This window comes from Osmia lignaria, chromosome 16 (genome assembly GCF_051020975.1).
Source record: "Osmia lignaria lignaria isolate PbOS001 chromosome 16, iyOsmLign1, whole genome shotgun sequence".
Lineage (NCBI taxonomy): Eukaryota > Metazoa > Arthropoda > Insecta > Hymenoptera > Megachilidae > Osmia > Osmia lignaria.
Genome location: NC_135047.1, coordinates 3091332 through 3112271, shown reverse-complemented (window position 1 = coordinate 3112271; position 20940 = coordinate 3091332). Strand labels below are relative to the sequence as shown.

Here is a 20940-nt window from a genome sequence, read left to right as displayed (position 1 = left end):
ACTTAAAATAAGCTTAAGTCATAGGGAATAAATAAAAATAAACATATGAAATGAATAAAATTAAAAAATGTTTATTTAATATAAATTCAAATAAATTACATTCCAAATAATGTAATTTTTATATGTATGCGTTTGAAAATTACATAAAGTGACATCTATTTATGGAGAACAAACAATTTTCTTAAACAACTTCATTATCGATGAAGTTGATTGCACATTATACATATGTAATTACTAGTAAAATGTTAAGCTATGTATTTTATATTCATTTATTCATAATAATGTGTATTATTATAAATAAATAAAATGAAAATTTAAAATACATTGTTTAATCATTAATTGAGCGTTTGCAGAAAGAGGGCACTATCTGATGTGATACTGGTCCTCTCTATAGCATAGTAAGCAAATGGCTTTAAAATTCAAACTTTCACATAACCGTAGAGTTGTATTTCTTTCACATTGATGTTATAAAATGATTGAGATACCCACTGGTTAAAGTGTTTTTTTTATACATTAATTAATATAAGCTAATTTCATATATAATTGTTATTAACTTGATATTAAGGTAATGGCCGTAAGCGCATCTTTTCATCGTAATGTATTATTATTGTCTCAAGTAATTCAACCTAATGATGAATTCAAGAAACATTTCCGAAAGGTATATTTTTTATAAAAATTAAGTATGCTCAAGATACATTTAAATCTGTTTGTTTCTTTGAAATTATTCTATCTATTTGCTATAAACTTTTTTTATTTACAGGGAATGTTTGATAAACCTAACACAGCTGGCTTCATACATGTTTCCCATTATTTATTAACAATATACGATTCAGAGCGTTTTAAGAAATTGATTGAATGGCCAATAATTTGTAAAAAGACTGAAGTGAAATATCGTAACAGTGTTAAAAATTATTTAATAAGTATATCAGTGGAAAACTCAGATATTGGTTTCCCAAACATACTTATGTCTCACTTAATTCATGCTGGTGGAAATAAATTTACAATTATCATGTGGAAATTATCTCAAGTAGTACTAAGAAAATATATTGCACGAGAAAGTATGATATCTTCCGTAAAAACTTCTATATGTTATTTCTTATTTGTTGCTATAATAAACTTTAAATCCACTATTAAAAGTAATCCCATTTACTGCAATAAATTCCTATGCTTAAATAAATAATAACATATAAAATATTGTATGATTTTTTATTTTTTGTAGCTAGTTACAGTGTTATGTTTGCACCACAAGCAAGAAACAAACCATGTTTAGCAAAAAAATTTATTCAAGAAACTAATCTAAAAACCAAGCTTAATATTTCTAATCATCACAAAAATTTATCAGAAATGGAAAATGCAACTAAAACTATTTTAGAGTAACAGTTTTTTTTGTTTTGTTTTATACATGTATTTACAAAATTGAATTAATAAACTAATTTTATCATTTTATTTTTCAGGGAACAGAAGAAAACATTATCTAATATTGTAACAGAAATTTTTGAAAGAGAACAGTTCATTGAAACTCTTTTAAATGAAGCACCTGTTCATTCTACAATTAAAAAATGCTTAAGCAATATAAATGATGAAGAAGTGATAAAAAGTTAGTATCATATTTTTAATATTTATTTTTATTTCTATCTAATAATAATAATCATGTGTTAATTTCAGTGTGGCAAATGAACATAACTGATGGAATAAACCGCATACAGAAAAAAAATGCACTTTTGAAAAGTATAGAACAGCTTGGTTTTAAAGTAAATAATATAGTATTGAGTAATAGTAATAATGTTAAAGTGTTAGATGCAAAACAGATACAAAAGATAAATTGCTCAGAAATTTCAGAATTATTTTCTATAGATACACAAGTAAGTAATACTATATAGCTCATTCATAACATATAAAGAATTCAAATCAACAATATTTTCAATTCCAGTGTCTTCTATTTCAATCATATAAAAATGATAAGTTAATATTAAACAACTTTATTGTATTATTCAATTCTCTCTTAACTCAATTACATCAACTACTGAAAATAAATACAGAGGATATATCAAAGTACTTATTACAAGTAGAGGCAAGTTGTGAAGACATGAAAGCAGCATTTAATATTATTCAAACATATGTATCAGATATTGCAAAACTCTTATCCGAATCACAAGATATGTTATATCAGAATGATTTATCACAAGTTTATGACGATTCTGCATTACCTATGATGAGCAATGTACTTTTAATGGTATCTCCTCTTATAAAATTTGATACCAACTATACTAATGAAGAATGTGACCTACAGAAACGATTGCAACTTACACCAGTAGAAGGTAAGATTGTTATTATTCATGAAAGTATCAAAAATATATGTAAAAACTTCTTTCAGGTGTACACAAATCACTATTTTCACGATATGAACGTCTAAAAAAAAATCATGAAATACATATTTCAAAGTTAAGAGAAAATTTATTTGTATCACGAATTAATTTTGATGATACGATTTCAACTATAAATAATGAAAACCCATCTTTACATATGCAAACAATATTTAGAAGAAATTTATCGTCTTTAAAACCAGCGAAAAAGTATTCCCGATTATTTTCAAATCGTACAAAAAGAAGTAACAGAAGAGGTTTGTAAATGATGTAAGATATTTTAAGCATGAATGTCTTGTTTCTAATTAAAAAATTTTGTTTTTCAGCAGCAAATTTAAGTATAATGTCTATGCCCTGTTCTTCAGAAGCAAATTCAACTGCAATTGTAAATGCAATTGAGGAAATGCATGATGTATCACAGCTCAGTTTAGACACGTCAGCAAAAAGTCCTTGTAATATCAATGTAGAATTTGCTACCCCTGACAAATTAACTGTCAAAGAAAATAAGCTTGAAAACACACCGGAAACGGGAAACGTACTACAAGATTTCCAAAATAAAATCAATATACTTGATATATGTGAAACAATGGAGGTAGAAATTAATAATGATTATGACAATAATCCTATAAAGACTGAGGAAAAAAAAGGAAGGAGACATTCAATCAGTGATTTAGTTGACCGTTATAAAAAACTGCTCGAACTCAATAATCGTTCGCCAAGTTCTAAAATCAATTGTGTAAAATATAACAATGAATAATTATAAGAAATGACAATTGGCAATGTAACATGAAAAGAAATACATTTTATATCTTACTTAATATTTTATTATTAATTTATGTACATATTTATGAGATTTCTAATATGAATAAAATAATTTAAATACTTTTAATTATTATTTAAGAAATTATTTTGTTCTAGTTAATGTTTATTTCTTATTTTAGTCATAAAATAATATTTTATGTAAAAAAATTTCAAAGATTATTTATAACAAGACAGAAAATTTATTAAAATAATTATTTGACAAACTTATATTTTGAGAAGACCGCTTAAAATACATCCACTGCGCCATCTATAAAAAAGCGGTGGAAACTACTCAACGAATTACCGACTAAATTTCCGACAGTCGGTAATCGACCCTTCGGCAGTCGGTAAGTTAACGAATAGTTTGCACCGCTTTGTAGAGAGCGCCACCGGTCCAGCGGGGTCCCTGACACCCCGGATGCCATAATGTTGGTATGCAAAGAGTGTCACCTGACCCCCTGTGGCTGGGGGGTTTAGAATACAGCCACGGTATCCCCTGCCTGTCGTAGGAGGCGACTAAAAGGGGGCACAAGAAAAAGACAGAAAAGAAGAATAAAAAGTATGGAAATAATGTAAGAAAAGAAAATGTAACGAGCAAAGGAAAAATGTAACACGAAAAGCAGAATAAGGTAAATTGAAAATGGCGCGGGAAAGGAATGGCAGCAATGTCAACCTTGTAAATACAATCAACCTTCGGGGTCCCTGACACCCCTGGATGAAATCAGGTCCGTATAAAATGGGCACAACCATATAATCGTCTAATTTCTTTCCGGAATTTATTTAATTTACTTTATTTATTTTCTTTGCTTATTAAATAAGCTCATCGAAGGGGAATAACATTTATGATTGTATCCCTCTTCTGGGCCTCGGCCGAGGACCCCTTTTATTTCACTTTTTCCAGTTATTTATATAATTTTATCCCTCTTTATAGGCCAAGGCCACCCCTTTCAGTTATTAATTATTTTATCCTTCTTTAGGAGCCAAGACCCACGCTCCCTAACTATTTATTATCCTACTCCTCTTTATGGACCAACGCCTCCTTTGGCAGATATTTATTTCATCATTCTTTTTATGAGCCTCGCGAAGACTACCGCTAAATCACTGTATCTCCGTATCCCTTGTGTATACAAATATAGGAGTAATCACATGTAATTAAATTATTTAAATGCAATTTTTGCATTGGCGTGTGTGTATATGATGAATTCACATCGATGCATTTGATGTGTTCGTGAAAATGCACCTCAATGCGTTGCCGGTAATCATTCGGTAATAGAAGAATGTTTATATCTTAAGGTTATGTGATTTAACCAAGTTAAAGAAACAAGAGCTACTACTTAATGTTGGGAACTTGAAATGAATTATGGATAAAGAATTGCAAAATAAGTATTAAATTAATTAAGTTGTAGTAAATAAAAAAATATGAAATTGGTGAAGCCAAATTGGGTTACACATGATGGTCTGTATAAAACAATATATTATTATTTGAGTAGAATGCTGAATTATAAAAAAATAATTATTATCTAGGATACTCAATATTTTCCGTGGATATACATCCAGATGGAAAGAGGTTTGCCACTGGTGGTCAAGGTAATAAAACTTTTTATTTAATGTTATTTTTTTGTACAAGTAAAAGTAAATTAAAACTATCATTAATGTTATTAGCAAAAATGTATGGATTTTACTTGTCTAATTATAGGTGGAGATTCTGGAAGGGTTGTTATTTGGAATATGGAACCAGTGGTTAATGAAATTGCGGAATTAGATGAGAATATTCCAAAGATGTTATGTCAGTTAGATAACCATCTTGGTATAATCACATGATAAAATTAATTACATTATAATGCTATAATGTATATTATATATTAATATATTTATTATTTGTATAGCATGCGTCAATTGTGTTAGATGGAGTAATAATGGATTATTAGCATCAGGTGGTGTAGATAAATTAATTATGATTTGGAGATTGTCTGGTGGATCAGGTGGAAGTTCTATATTTGGTGGAAAATCTAGTGTTGAAACATGGCGTTGTATAGCTACATTACGTTCACATGAAGCTGATGTACTTGACCTTGCATGGGCACCGCATAGTCCATGGTTAGCATCTGCATCAGTGGATAACAGTGTAATTGTATGGGATGCCTCCAAATTTCCAGCTATTGTAGCTGTACTAAAAGGTCATACAGGATTTGTAAAAGGAATTACTTGGGATCCAGTAGGAAAATACTTAGCCTCTCAATCTGACGATAAAACATTAAGAGTATGGCGTACCACTGATTGGACTGAAGCAGCATTAATATCAGAACCATTCGACGAATGTGGTGGAACAACTCATGTGTTAAGACTCTCTTGGAGTCCAGATGGTCAGTATTTAGTATCAGCTCATGCAATGAATGGTGGAGGTCCCACAGCACAAATAATTGAAAGGGATGGATGGACACAAGATAAAGATTTTGTCGGACATCGTAAAGCTGTTACATGTGTGGTATGTATTAAAAATGAAAAAAAAATATTATTGTATATGTACGGTATTTATTAAGTCTCTAATTCGTTCATTAATTACAGAGATTTAACGGAAATATTTTACAAAAGAAGCAACCAGGTTCTTCTAAACCTCAACAGTATTGCTGTGTTGCTATAGGATCTCGTGATCGTTCTCTTTCTGTATGGTTAACGTCATTGAAACGACCTTTAGTAGTAATACATGAATTGTTTACACATTCAGTCTTAGATGCCAGTTGGTCACCGTGCGGTCTACGATTAGCCGCTTGTTCTTGGGATGGATCTGTTGTACTTATTGAATTTACACAACAGGAATTAGGTCAGCCATTAGATCCTGCTGAACAAGTAAGTATTCTGCATAAATTATTTAAAGCAATCAAACATTAATAATTTTTGTTTTACTATAGAGTAGTCTTCATGAACGTTTATATGGTAAACCATTGGTCCAAGGTGGTTGTACCGTAATGGAAGCACCCGAACTTCTTAATTTAAAAACATCAGCACCTCCCACACAACCGACTCAAACTCCTACAAATACAACTTCTGTACATCCACCAACTACTACTTCAACCACTCCTGCTAAAGGTCCTATAAACAAACAGATTGAAACAAGGACATCAGATGGCAAAAGACGGATAACTCCAATGTTTATACCACCGCCGTCCGATACAATGTTAATCAAATTATATTTTTACGGACCTATAGTCTTTAAATATTCCCTATATTAAATAAATAATTTTTTTTTAGGGATTCATCGAGTGGTATACTGGGAGTACCGACATTTACGAGCCAAGCCAAAAGTTCTATTGTTATAGAAAAACGAAACGATGTTGTAGCGCCGAACGTTACTACTTGTATAAATCCAACTAATACAAATACTCCAACTTCTACTCTTACTCTGAAACGACGCGAACAGACTACTCCAAAATCACACTCCAGTTCGCTCAATAAAAAACCAAAAGTTGCATCTGAGAGAAATATAAATCAAGTTATACTTCCTCCATTAAAACCATCTAGTTCATTGTCTCAGCAAGCTGGTCACTATGCAGTGACTGTAACTAACAATCAAGGTTTAGCTCATTTACAAGTGTTCAAAGGTACGGATTCGGAACCGACCTGGGATTTATACTTAGGATACAGTGCTGTTGCTTTAGCAGCATCACCAGCAGTTATAGCACTTGGTTTAGAGGATGGTAGTCTTCATACGTTTCATCCTGCTAAAGGATGTCGACCAGCACCTCCTTTAGCCCCACCCGCACCACTTGCAAAAGTTCATGCAGTTGGAAATGCGGTAATTGTTTTTTTTTTTTTTTTTTTTTATAAAAGAAAATAATATTATACTAACTATTAATACTTTTAGGTAATGGTCATTTCAAGCTGCGGTGCGGTACGTGTTTGGGAAATAGGATATTCATGCAGAATGATAGTTTCTACTTCTGCAGCACATTTAGCAGTACCTGGCACCTCTTTATTGTCTTGTACTTTATATAATGGAATGCCACATTTAGCTTTCACTAATGCTAGAGCATACATGTATCATAAAGAAATGGGTATATAAGCTACATTACGCAATAAAAGAAAACTGTATTATATTTAGCATGTAATATATTTGAGATATATAATACTTTCAGGTACATGGTTATTAATCGGTGATAGTCAAGACCCAATATGGCGATGGGCATCATTTAATGCATCAACTACCTCCCAGGGAAATAGAGCTCCCAGAGGTCCACTTTTTTCTTTACAGGAAGGATTACTTAGAACTGCTGGGAATACTTTACCCAATCCTAGATTACCCCATAGTGCTCCAAGTGTAGTATCTTATTTGGAACAACAGTTACTTGCATCCAAAGCTCTGGGGAGTGCTCAGGAATATGTACATTGGCTTATGGCTTTGGTATCGTTTTTATTAACTCAAGGTTCATATTTTTACAGCTTCATTTTATTTGTGAACTTTTATTTAATAATGCATTTTACAATGTAGCATATTTTCAGACGGATTGGAAAAACGTCTGAGGCTAATCTTAGATGAACTTTTGGGTCCAAGTCACACATCAGCTTCTAAAAGTATATGGGATCCTTTAATTTTGGTATTACTTTCAGCACTTATTATTTCATGTTTTAGACTTTAAAGACGTAGTTTACGTTTATTATATCAGATACTAATAAAACAACACATTTCTGTGCTTTCTTTCTACAGGGAATTAAAAAACACAAACTTTTAGAAGATGTATTATCTGTTGTTGGTGGACATCTTCGTTGGCAGAGATTGTATCTTGAATATACAGAACAGTTAACTGCATTAAAGAATCAAACTAATTAGAAATATTTGATCACAACTAGATCTGATATAACACATAGAATTTTATACTGCAATTAAAATGGTATCAAAAAATTTTAAGGTACGTTGTAGATTACTAACAAATACAAGTTCATAAATTTTTTATTTGTGAAATATAGACACTTTCAGTTCTAAAATATGCACATTAAGTTTCGTACTAAATCGATTGAATACACATACATAAAAGTAAGTAATAGAAGTTAATTTGTTTTTAATACTTTACGCAAGTATATTTAGTTCGTATACTATATTAATTATTTAATAAAACATATCAAAAGCTGAAAGTTAAGTATAGTTTAAAAATAAAAAATGTATGGATTTTAAGTTCTAGAATGTGCTGACTAATTTTTTGACACCAATTTAGAATCAATCTGTATCTCTTGTATATTTTTAAAAACAAACATTGATAAAAAAAACATGTACAGATTTTTTATATCTTATACGACACGACGATTAAAATAAATACATAAAAATAACATTTTATATAAAAAATAAATATTGTATTTTTATTCGTAATAATTTTCGGTTCGTATTGTAAAGTTTTCTAAATACTACACAAATAAGATAAGTCATACAAACGAGAAAAAATTGTTTAGTTTATAAAAAGAAAAATTAGTTACAAGTTTTCACAATGTTCCTTTTACAACAAGTTATGAACAAATAAATTATTTAATAACACATGATATAGACAATATTGTATACTAAACCAGTCTATAAAAATCTTATAAAAAGTCTTTATAAACTTTGTAATCAATTCCTACTTGTATAAATGAATAAATAACAGTTCATTTCCGTATTAAAACTTGCATAAATATCTACAATAAAAATACAATAAATTACTAATTGCTGTAACAGAATACCTAACACACGACAATAATTTTTATTTTAAATTAAATAGTTTTTTATTATGATTTAACTTTGTTATAGAATATAATGTTTCATGCTGTAAAATTTTAAACGATATTTACTGTATTTTAGATTCTAATCACCAATTTAAAACCACCACGTAAAGTTAAGCTACTTATTTGTCTTTCAATTGACATAGTAATTTAGAAACTGTTAGTATGTATAAATAAATTCTATTCGTATATGAAGACTATTATTTTCTACAGGAATTATTGACCGAGAATAAAATTTCTAATTAAGTACATTAATACATTTAATAAAAATGCTATCCGTATTCGACTATCATTCTCAAATTCAAAGATTCAAAACTGCAATTTTAAGCCTATAACATTCTAACTTTTATCTACGTAGCAAGATATAATAGAATAACATTTATAAATATTTCATAGAGAATATATATTAGTTTTACATTTTTACCAATTACTCTGATTTCAAATCTATTCACCTGATATTTATGCAATGTTTGAATGTTCATCCGAATATAAATTTGAAATTACGACCTATTGTGCGTGTTACACATTTGAGAACACACTACACTTTCGATAACACACAGACTTCAAACTTCAAATATAACAAACTATGATTAGAATCTTATGTAATGCAGGCCACTGTATATTTTGTTATTCATTCTATAATCAATTGCAATAAGCAGATTTGTTCAAACAGTAACAAACCTAATACCATTATTGCTAATATAATAAAAGTTCAATTATACCCATATGTATACATACATTATAATGTTTATACACATATACCTATATAATTTAAATTTTATAAACAATTCTTTTATTAGTATGGAATGTTAAAGTACTGTATTTGATAGCTTAAATTATTATATTATTTTATAATTTTAACAGTATTATAGTGTGCCTTATTAAAAGAAGCTAATCACTGTCCATTGTAATAGACTCTTTCAATTCGGATTCATCAACATAATGGTTCTTTGAATTCCGTTCTTCCGCAGATTTTACACACTATAACAATTTACAAACACATTTTTGTAATGTTAAATTACAACTACTACATATGTAATTTCTTAATCATTTTTATTTTGCAAACTTTAATGCAGAAATTCTTAAGGAACACTTACATCTTCAATTCTTATTCGTGGTGACGATATTTGTTCAGGAAAATGCCATGGCTTATAATTTGGATTATTTATTACTTTCCAATTAGGATAAGCTACAGAAGCTTTGTGCAACTTTTTAACCATCTGAAACAGGAAAATCTTTATAAGTAAAATTAAATTCTTATAATGTATGTATACCTATGAATTTTTACATACTCTTGGAGCAAATATTTGTGTAACTTTATTAACAAGCCAAACTGGTAATTTTCCATGTGGATCAGTGTGAGATACATATCCCAATTCAGAACCATCACCATTTCGTGATGGTCTTACGATATATCCTTAAATTAGAAATTTCAATAATAGAATAATAATCCTTAATTATATACGTAAATACAGAAATATATAGCAACTTTTATTTTAAATTTCAAACTATACCTGTGAGATAAGATGTTGCTCGCACAAATTGCTTTCTTGGTGGATAATCTTTATGAAAAACGGAATGATTTAGAATCAGTTGCTCTATACCAGTATCAAGCCATGATCTTTGGAGAACGAAATCTCTATTTTTCAATGGAGATGGACAGGCCACTAATTCATATGTACATATATATACATACCCACACACGCGCGCACACACGCATATATGTGTATATACATATTACTTTACTTAAACAACAATAATTTGTATTTAATATGAATATCTAACAATAACACTTACTAGAATAGTAACCAATATCATTATTTGGATTAAAAAACCCTATATCTTTTGATTCAATCATATGAGTATCCCAAACTTTTCTATATTCAGGATCATGTAGTACATCATATAATGTTTCTGGTAAAACATCAGCAAAACGGGTTCTAATCTGTAATAATAAATAAATAATAAACATTATATAGTTTATACATATAACATCCAAATGATGAAAAATTGAATATAAGTTAAAATCTTTAAAAATATGTACTTTCACCATTTTAAAACTAATCCCTGGTACAGATTTTGTCCACACAGACAAATCTGGCTTGTTGTAATCTAATTTCCATTCATTATTATCATCATATAACTTCTTAAGTTTCTCAAAGTCTTTATCTTCAGCAATTTTAACAATCCCAATATCCATTTTAAAAATATGATTTATCAAACAGGTAGCATAATTAATTTTCACACACAATGTTTCTGAAACAAAATAAAATAACATAATATGATGAATAATGAACATAATAAATACATAACAATCATTATATATTTCTTATAATAAACTTACCTGTTATTCATGGAATTTATAATGTTCTGACATAATGTTTATACATGTTTAATGCTACTGTGTAATAGGTCTTGTATTTGTACCAAAGTAATCTTTGAGCAGTCTTAGTCATCATTCTGCTTTTTAAAAAGCAATGAAACATATGTTAGCTTCAAACTTCATTCATATCATAAAGAAAAAGAAAAATGATATAAAAAGAGTCTTTGCTATGATGTGAACAACATGCAGTGTACTTTGCTATTTAAATATAACTGCATAAATTAACATATTCAATTAAAATGTATACAATTCTTGCTCATCTGTAATTGTTAAATACACACTTAGAAAATGAATAGTATTAATTAACTATAAAAATCTTAGTCATGCTATTAATACATATACGGTAAAGAAAAAATTAATAAATAAAAGTTTAAATTACCCGCATTAAAATAGTCACATATGTTCTCTTAAAGCATAATAACCCGAAAAAATTGTCTACATGTATACATACCCTACGTATACTAAAATGATTACATTTTCTCTACAAACGTTTTTACACGTTAAAGACAATTATGTCATACATCCAACTTATCAATATGAATGAAAGTGATCACAGAACATCAAGTAGAATCAAATTTTACTAGAGTTCTCATCTACAGAATCTACTGATCTCGTTATCAGTACGATCCAAACAGGTTAGTCGGCATCACCGTTGCTAGATAAAGGCTTCATAATTGCCAGTGATTACAGATCCAACAAAAGTGGACATGCTCTTGTTACCGAGAGGGTTACGACTTGTAGGGTCTCGGAGACCCCAAGACGAGACTAGGTCCATATTTTACAGGGGCATGCATAAATATCAGGAGATATAATTTTCACTCCTTTTGGTTCTATAGTTTAGAAATTAGAATATGCACAAGACCGAAGATTTATTGAAATATTTGTTTAACAAATTTATGTTTTAAAAAGATCGAAGTAATTTAAATATTTTTAACATTCGATCCCAGCGCCATCTATACAAAAACGGCGCAAACTATTCGACAGTTTACCTCCTATGATAAGTCGGTAAATAGCTTCCGCTGCTTGCCGATACGTGGCGCTAATGTTCCCCTGGAAAATCGATCGGTAACTTGTCGAGTAGTTTGAACCATTTCTGTATAGATGGCGAGAGGATCGAATTTTAAAAATATTTAATTTATTAGATTACTTTATTAGAAGATTAATTTATTAGATCAGGTTAGACCTGATATCATTTAGGGGTGTTAGGAACCCCGAGGCATTGATGACACCCTGATATCATCTTGGGGTATTAGGGACCCCGAAGCATCGGTAATGCTCTTTGCATACCGACATTATATGCCTCCCCCTGTGGCCGGGGGGTTTAGAATACGGCCACGGTAACCCCTGCCTGTCGTAAGAGGCGACTAAAAGGGGGACATAGAGGAGTGAGTGAAAGAGTGTGAGACTAAAAATTATGGATAAGGATGAATGGAATTAAAAGTACGAAAACAATGTAGGAAATTAATGTCTCTAGGGATGAAATGAAATGCCGAGATTATGGCATCCGGGGTGTCAGGGACCCCGATGCATCAGTAGCGCTCTCTGCATACCGACTTGATACTATCTTGGGGTATCAGGGACCCCGAAGCACCAGTAATTCTCTCCATGTCTAGTCACTGCTGTGATAATCAGTCTGTCATCAGTTTAATGGTTAAATGAATAGGTTATGACAGTCATAACAAAAGCATGTCTTTGAGAAGAGTGCTTTTTAATCTTACAAAAACAAATAGCGTTTTTTCTTTAAGGTTTAAAAACCAAAAATTGTATTATTATTATGTAGACAAAAGTAATTTTCCTTTGATAATTTTAACGAATGCTTTGCAATATTCAAGTGAAAGTCCATCAAAGTGTTGGAACTGCAATTTTATATCAAAGTCTGAATTGTTTTGTTCCAAATGCAAAGTTTTACAAGAACCACCCGAAAATTTGACTTATTTTGATATAATGGGCATTCCAAAAAGTTATGATGTAACAGTTTCAGAAGTTCAGAAAAAATACAAGGAACTTCAAAAATTATTACATCCTGATAAATTTAGTAGAAAATCTGAGGTAGGCATTATAAATTATAAGATCACCAGTCAGTTTATAAATGTATTTATTTTGATTTTCACAGAAAGAGAAAGAACTTTCTGATCATTTTTCATCATTGGTAAATAAAGCTTATAGCACATTGTCTCATCCATTAAAAAGAGGATTATATATGTTAAAGTTAAACAATATAATGATATCAGAAGAAACAGATAATGTGAATGCAGTATTTTTAATGGAAATTATGGAGAAAAATGAGGAAATAGATGAGGCAGAAAATAATGAGGAAAAAATAAAGAAGTTAGTGGAAGAAAACGAAAGGATACTAAGTAATTTAACAAAGTAATGTTCTTTTTATTATATGAATTTGCAGTGGTCTTTAGTTGTTCATCAATTATTATAGATATTTTCCTTGTTATGTAGGAATGTGGGAGATGCATTTCGCAAAGAAGATATTAAAAAAGCAGAAACTCTTCTTATACAAATGAAATATTATGATACCATAAACAATAGATTGAAAAAGCTAAAACATGATTTAGGTATAATAGAATAACTTCTAATAATATATAAAATATTTGTAATATTAGTATGTGTAAATAATTATGTATAAATGTACATTTTAATGTAAAAAGTATATTATAATATTTATTATCTATAAACTTATTCGATTAAATTACTTACTAATTTTAAATCTCTTATCGATTAACATCTTAATTATATATTTTATGAATAATATCACTGCATTGCTAATCCAATAAGTTTTTCGTTTAAATAACAGGCAGTTATAAAAAACAAAATTTAAGTAGTTAAATTATTCTTGCTGATTATCTATTTTCCACTGTTCAATCCATTGACATATTCTATTTACATTTTCTGTAATTTGACTTAAATTGTTACTTCTCAATTCATGGACTATCTCTTCTCTATAAGCTGATTTAGCCTCTTCAAGAATAGTTTGAAATATTTCACAGTCTATGTTATCTTCTAGTTTCTTCCCTGTGTAACCTCTGTCTCTTAAACGATCATATAAAATTGTATTATCAGTTCTCAATACAAATACAATATCAAACCATCTTTCTGGAAAGAAATCAGCTCCATGATAATCAACAATTTTTCCACCTTCACTCATTAGAGTTTCCATTTGATCCAGTAACTGCAATTAGAAATTATATTATTCATTCTTTAATGAAAATTTAAATAACATGATATCGAACATAATTACCTTATCTTCATCTAAAATAGGACACTGATATATTTCATCATATTCTTCTAAACATTCTTTTTCAATAGCAAATTTACTAACATCAATCCAGGTTAATTTCGTTTTTTCGGCTAAAATACGTGACATTAAACTTTTCCCTACTCCAGGTGTACCTGAAATCGAAGATTTTATTATTTTCTTATTGATATTATTCGTAAATACTTAAACTGGAAATTATTATTGTCAATTTATTGAAATGTATTACTTTTTATTCACAACTACCTGTTATTAAAATGTTTGGGGAACTTCTATTCATGTTGATCATCTTCGACTAATTTAATCCGTTCCTTTTGCGTTCAGTATTATTACAATTAATTACATGTCACAAACATTACTATAAAATAACAATTTTTTAGAAACCGACTATGTACACGCGTTTTTACAGTTTATGAGTGAGGGCGTTGTGAATCATTTTCAATACAATATTGGAACGAGAAGTAAGCAATAAGTTAACTTTTGATAAATTTCAAAATATTGAGAAAGATTTACAAACTTGTGATCAACATTTCTTAATGTTTCATAACATCTCAATTATGTTTAATACTAACAATTAGAAGTTAAAGTTTCTTTGAAGAAAATTGTTTCTAAGAATTAAAACTACGTGATCTTGGAATTTATCAATTCTGAATTTATAAAGAAGTTGATCAAGTTTTAAAATACACACCGGGTAAATATCTGGGCCAGTTCAAAGTATTTAATGTTGCTTAATGTTACAGAAATTTTTGGTTTATCGATGTCTTAAAGCTCCTTTATAATAAATTATTGTTGTTTTTTTTATCTATGAAGACACAAATAAAAGTAACTACTGTTGAGGATCTATATTTTTCTACATACTTCATGGACATTGATGCAACGTAACACGTGTTGGGTCGAGTACGTTTATTTAAAGAGAGAGAAGACGTAGTAGTTTCACCAGAAACACGGAATTTTCGTCACTGATCCGTAAGGTCAATTTAATATTAGTATTAAATTTTTAAGTATATCGAACAAAAGTATAGTTGCAATGGCAGTGGAACATCACGATAAATAAATAATCAGCAAGATCGCGAGTTGTGGTATTTCAGGAACAATCGCTCACGGCACGACCTGGTACGACAAGAATGAGCTGGCATAATTCGTTGTGCTCATTATTTGAAAGTAATAGTTTCTTGAAATTTCATGTATTTTATAATAATGCCATTTGTTTTGTTTCTGACTATGATTCACCGTAATTGTGATTTAAATCTTCTATGTTGTTTCTTTAAACGATTCTCCTAACCTGCGTTTATTATGGTTTATAACCTAATTAATATCCATAACATATTGTTATGTAGTTCCACTGTGAAATGAAATCAATCATTTTGTGTATGTGTATATATATTAATAATGGTATGCAACAAGTCATGTATATATGATATATTCAGAATATGTTTATTTGGATATCTTCTCAAATTTAAGCATTAAAGAAACAAATAAACATGGTTCTTATAGATACAAGGAGGCAAATAGTTATGCGTTCTAAGTACAACTAGTTCATTTAGGATTGTGTTGTGTAGTTGATAATTTTGTAAAGATGTTTTAATAATTATAAACTTCTAAAATATATAAAATTCAATGATTTATGAATAACAAAGTTTTTCATATGATTTCAGGTAAATTAACAGAGATAATTAGAAGAAATTGTGTATACCAAAGAAAAAGCAAGATAGTATAAAGGAAGTTATTTTTTAAAAACACAAACAAAAAGAAAACAAACATCATAGATCATAAAAAATTCAAGTATTGCTGCGGTGCAGAAGGGCTCTATGTGCTCCACATCGGCTTTAGCGAATGGTATTTTAGTTTCCAAGAATATTGTAACACGGCGTCACAGAAGGATTTCATTTGCAAATTATAAACTTGGTATACGACAGAGACAACATGCGCAACGAGATCACTGCAGCAGTACTATTCTTAGTACAGCTGATAGAAAAAAACGAAAAATTTAGTCCTGATCAATTGGAGTGCTTCAAACGACGTTTAGTAGAATTATTAACTGAACGTTTTAAAAATCATTGGTTTCCTGACAAGCCATTCAAAGGTCAAGGTTATCGTTGTATTCGTGTAAATGGTCATAATCGGAGGGATGCAACTTTGGAGAGTGCTGCCAATGCTGCTGGAGTCAAATATGAAGACCTATCGTTACCTGTAGAATTAACACTTTGGGTTGATCCTAATGAAGTATGTTGCCGTTTTGGAGAAAGCAAGGGATCTTATTGCACATTGGCATCATTTGATGATAAAGAAAATACTGTACCAATTTTTCAAGGAAGCAATGAAGAAAAAGAAAATAAACAATCTGAGGGGCCGACTAAGATACAGGTAAAATATTCATTTATATCTAATTCCTTGCTTTTTGGTATCAATAGACAGTATAACAAGACAAATATATTAAATTTTTCAATTTTATTACAGAAATCCCCTTTGACTGCTAATGCAGAACAGCACCAAAAATCAAAACCACTAAGCTCTGCTAATCAAAATCAACAGCATAGTAATACCGGTACAGGTAGGAAACGCAATTTGAACAGTCCAAGGCTACATCTAAATAGAAATCGTTCCTGGTTCGGTCACTCCTTCAGTATGGGTTATGGTCCACATCCAATAAGTCAGCCATGGTATAACATTATGCCCCCTCATTTTTTGGGTGGTCCATCTCCACCTCCATTTATGGGCCACAGAGGAAATAAGTGGATTCACCCTCCCTCTTACCCTACAGGACCTGCCCGTTTCCATCACTGGTCTCCCAAAGCTGCTCTTAAAGTGTAAACAGTCCCTTCTTATGAAAGTAGTTAAAAAACCTGTTCCTTTCTATGAAACGAAAATTATATAATTGTTTTGCTAATAAGAGGTTTTATATTTCAATCTAAATGTACATGACATTTATACTAATGCTGAAAAATGCTATTATTATTATCATTCTTCTTCTTATTATTATTTACGTTACATTTTTAACAAAGTTGAAGATGATCTTTATAACAGGAACAGGTTTATTAACGTTTCAGTGACGAAAATTATTCATTCTGTAATTACAAATGACCTTGTTCGAATTACGACTAAGGCTTACGATTTTTTATGACGAAGAACTGTTGCATTATTACATGTTATATATAAATAATTAATTGGATGATAGATGTTTAATTCCGGATGCAAGGTTGCTTGTAAAAATATTAGATTAGTGAGAATTTAATTAGAATGAATTAAGTCATTGATGTGTAAGGCATACAAAATGAATGTCATATCACTTGTGGTGACACTTTCTTTAATTAATCCTCAAAAACGGATTTAGTAAAAGATAGATCATAGATATTTCAAGAGGGAGCAGTATTGATTTTTAAGCGGGTTTGAAAAATTGGATACAATTCCTCATTAAATTGTATGTAACGAATTTTAATGCCTAATATAGGCGATCTCAGTTGATTACTAAATATTGCATATATCAAATTCTGTCAAGTAACAGAGAGAAAAGGTTTTAAAGAACTTTTTCTTTGATTTGTATATATATATAGGACATTTATGCTGACTTGAGCTTCAAGGTTTGCTTTATCCTTCAATATTGTTTTAGCGCAAAGAATAAAAATTAATAATTTAGGTATATAATCTATCAACTTGTCGAGGTACATGCCCTAGAACAATATTGATAAACCATGTGAACTTTGAAATTTTAGTAACACTGATTTGAGGACAATGTTTGACAACTTATTTGTATGTATATTATATTACGTTAATGAATAGAGAAATGATATCTCAATTTCGCATGCTTGTGGTGTAAAAAGAAAATTTACGCTGTTTGCTTCAGAAAGCATACCACACTTTTTATGTAAACATACTGCCTCCGAGATTCTATTAATAATCGGTTATACTAGAAGATTATTAACAAATGCATGAATTTCAAGATTAACGTGTAGTTACAAATTTTTATTTTAACTATGCTCAAAGAGAAGATAAATTGAGCTTATGGTTTTAAGTAAAACTAATAAATCTTAGCATTTAAGAATATACATCATCGATGTTAGTAGATCTATAGCTTATTACAGTTGAAACTTTAATTCTATCATGCTAAAGCTAATGTCATGTACATTGAATCTTGTATATTGTAGACAATTTATCAAACCATAGTAACTTATATCTACTTAATCAACTACTTTTTGCTTTGTTAACATGATAAATAAATGTCTTGTTTTTATTTGAAAATTTTCTATGTCTGAAGGAGTCAAAAACCAAGTACATAATATGAATTTACTTTATATACAGTATTCTGAGTGTTACAATAGTTAATTCTTTAAGTAATTTCATATCTTATTTCTCAACTTTTTATTATGTTCAAACTGATTTGTACAAATATATGTGATAACATTTAACAAGTTTTGTTTATATTTAATTATTTTACATTGTTTGGTTTTTGAACCTATCACACATACAAGGAGCATTTTAATATCATTAATGCATAAAATGTGCAATTTTTTTTCCATTTATATTGTAACATAGTGTTATTCATAAAAGTAATTTTCACGTTGTACGAATTTGCAGCTTTAATGTGAAAATTACTTTTAAGAATTATGTTTGTACAAGTATATTGTTAATTCATTGGTGCAGAAAAATCATTTAACAGAAAATATTGATAATAATATACAGCATATTTTATTGGTACATAATTAATTTATATAATTGATCTATTTTAAGAACTTTTCGTTAATATTTTAGAGCACTTAAATTGATAGTAACATGAAAAATTTAAATTGAATAGTATAGGTGTTACCATCTGTTACATATTGTATGAATCTAGTTAATTCTGATAAATAATTGGAATATTGTTATCGCTATTCTTAGTGTTCTTAGATGAATTTCTAAATATATAATCAGATTTAACGTAAATATTACGAACCGACTGTATTAGACAAATTTTTAATCAAACATGTAGTATAACAATTTGCAACTTTCATGTTTTACACGTATCATTGTTTAATATATGCATGAAATTTGCTCTACTGTAGGTGATTTTTGTGTTCAATTTGTTAATACTTATTCAGAAAGAGTCATTTTGTTGTTATGAGAGATGTGGAAATTCTATATGAATATAGATATTATTATAATGTATATGTAGAAATTAAGCAATGTTGCATTCGGACATATTCTTTTATTAATATATATGATGCTCAACATTTGAAATGTTCCAAACTTTTTAATTGTGTTCATGTATAAAAAGAAAAGTATAAAAACCTTATGTATAAAAGAACCTTATGCTCCATACAATAATGAAAATATTCAGAAACAATTTTTTTATAAGAAATCTATATTCAAATAAACATGTGATAAAATACGTAGTATTAATGTATATTCGCATTCGTGACGGAAAGAATATATCAAACATTTTGGGCAAAAAAAATATAATCTCTTTTATATAAACAAAATTTTTTTATATTGATAACTTCTTAAATACTTAGTAGATAGATGTTAAAATTTACAAGTGAATATAGTGCTTTGGCATTGAAAAAAAAAAAGACAAATTGAGATTCTTTCAGTCGCTTTTAAATATAATAGAGGCTTTAATCAGCATTTAAAGGAACAAATAAGGATTTTGATTTAAAATTTAAAAAATCCATTTCTTTTGTACAGCCAATGCATACAAGAATTTTTAATACTTCATTATTGTACATTCTCTTATCGAGTAAGACTGTACTTTACAATCGAGTAAAAACGATGTATTGAAAGCAAACAGATTTGATATTAACATTAATGTTTGGATCATTTCGATTGTAGGGTAAGGCACTATATAAACATACATATATTCTACCACTGCTGTGTCATATGTTATAAGAATACTTCTTGTATAACTATGCAATGATAACTGTAATCCTGTTCTATAACTATATTGATCTTCGCATTTTTTCATAACTTTAAATATATATTTGTTCAATACTTTATTTCGTGTTATCCAATAAAAACTATATTACACATTCGTGCAAAATACTTACATATTATTAATTGTACGACCTCTTTACTTTTAGCACTATAATCAAAATTTATGAAGTTACTAATAAACTAATTACGAATCAAATTTTAAGGCAGCATAGGATGATTTATATCTCTACTAAAAAAAAAAAATAGAAATTACAATAAAATTATATTATTGATAGCAAATTAATATTTATCATTTTTATTTTTAATTCGTCACATTTAACAAGTATAATTGTTATCAGTGTGTAGATAAACGATGTAACTCAAACGTGAATATGAAAAAAATTTATAGTATGTTGAGTGAATTAATATAATTTTTATCTTTACAAGAAGTATTGCTTTCAGAGAAACAAAATTTAACTGGGTGGCAAATCTCTTGTAATTTA

General features: G+C 29.1%; 5 protein-coding genes across 14 annotated transcripts; 3 read left to right on the top strand and 2 right to left on the bottom strand.

Moving 5' to 3' along the window:
- Positions 1-280: 280 nt before the first annotated feature.
- On the top strand, positions 281-3181 carry LOC117600840 (uncharacterized). Of its 3 annotated transcripts, none has more exons than XM_034316767.2 (8): positions 281-658; positions 761-1136; positions 1220-1373; positions 1455-1597; positions 1666-1862; positions 1931-2318; positions 2375-2620; positions 2693-3181. In XM_034316767.2, exons 1-8 carry the CDS (start codon positions 569-571, stop codon positions 3118-3120), a joined length of 2022 nt encoding a protein of 673 aa, XP_034172658.1. In that variant the 5' UTR covers positions 281-568; the 3' UTR covers positions 3121-3181. The 3 variants fall into 3 exon arrangements, with proteins under 3 accessions (XP_034172658.1, XP_034172657.1, XP_034172659.1); XM_034316766.2 differs by having other exon boundaries at positions 2690-3181; XM_034316768.2 differs by having other exon boundaries at positions 285-658; positions 761-1058; positions 2690-3181.
- Positions 3182-3619: 438 nt separating this feature from the next.
- Positions 3620-8444, top strand: Hira (histone cell cycle regulator-like protein). Of its 2 annotated transcripts, none has more exons than XM_034316588.2 (12): positions 3620-3889; positions 4458-4620; positions 4689-4751; positions 4861-4971; positions 5051-5649; positions 5730-6011; positions 6074-6339; positions 6414-6957; positions 7027-7216; positions 7298-7585; positions 7662-7756; positions 7867-8444. In XM_034316588.2, the coding sequence occupies exons 2-12, from the start codon at positions 4584-4586 to the stop codon at positions 7987-7989; spliced, it is 2598 nt and encodes an 865-aa protein (XP_034172479.1). In that variant the 5' UTR covers positions 3620-3889; positions 4458-4583; the 3' UTR covers positions 7990-8444. The 2 variants fall into 2 exon arrangements, with proteins under 2 accessions (XP_034172479.1, XP_034172478.1); XM_034316587.2 differs by having other exon boundaries at positions 4142-4620.
- Positions 8445-8643: 199 nt separating this feature from the next.
- LOC117600757 (START domain-containing protein 10) lies at positions 8644-11969 on the bottom strand. Its single transcript, XM_034316589.2, has 8 exons — positions 11741-11969; positions 11251-11549; positions 10951-11162; positions 10704-10851; positions 10421-10573; positions 10199-10323; positions 10004-10126; positions 8644-9887 (listed from the first exon to the last, which is right to left on the bottom strand). Exons 3-8 carry the CDS (start codon positions 11104-11106, stop codon positions 9798-9800), a joined length of 795 nt encoding a protein of 264 aa, XP_034172480.1. The 5' UTR covers positions 11107-11162; positions 11251-11549; positions 11741-11969; the 3' UTR covers positions 8644-9797.
- Positions 11970-12924: 955 nt separating this feature from the next.
- On the top strand, positions 12925-20726 carry LOC117600711 (uncharacterized). Of its 7 annotated transcripts, XR_013063567.1 has the most exons (4): positions 12925-13338; positions 13403-13659; positions 13741-15715; positions 16210-16423. XR_013063567.1 is itself a non-coding variant. In XM_076692808.1 (3 exons), the coding sequence occupies exon 3, from the start codon at positions 16478-16480 to the stop codon at positions 17363-17365; it is 888 nt and encodes a 295-aa protein (XP_076548923.1). In that variant the 5' UTR covers positions 15472-15715; positions 16210-16390; positions 16471-16477; the 3' UTR covers positions 17366-20726. The 7 variants fall into 7 exon arrangements, 6 of the variants coding, with proteins under 6 accessions (XP_076548919.1, XP_076548921.1, XP_076548923.1 ...); XM_076692808.1 differs by lacking the exons at positions 12925-13338; positions 13403-13659 and adding an exon at positions 16471-20726 and having other exon boundaries at positions 15472-15715; positions 16210-16390; XM_076692809.1 differs by lacking the exons at positions 12925-13338; positions 13403-13659 and adding an exon at positions 17012-20726 and having other exon boundaries at positions 15484-15715; positions 16210-16918.
- Positions 14129-14940, bottom strand: Ak6 (adenylate kinase isoenzyme 6). The gene is made up of 3 exons (XM_034316472.2): positions 14801-14940; positions 14540-14691; positions 14129-14470 (listed from the first exon to the last, which is right to left on the bottom strand). Exons 1-3 carry the CDS (start codon positions 14841-14843, stop codon positions 14129-14131), a joined length of 537 nt encoding a protein of 178 aa, XP_034172363.1. The 5' UTR covers positions 14844-14940.
- Positions 20727-20940: the final 214 nt, after the last annotated feature.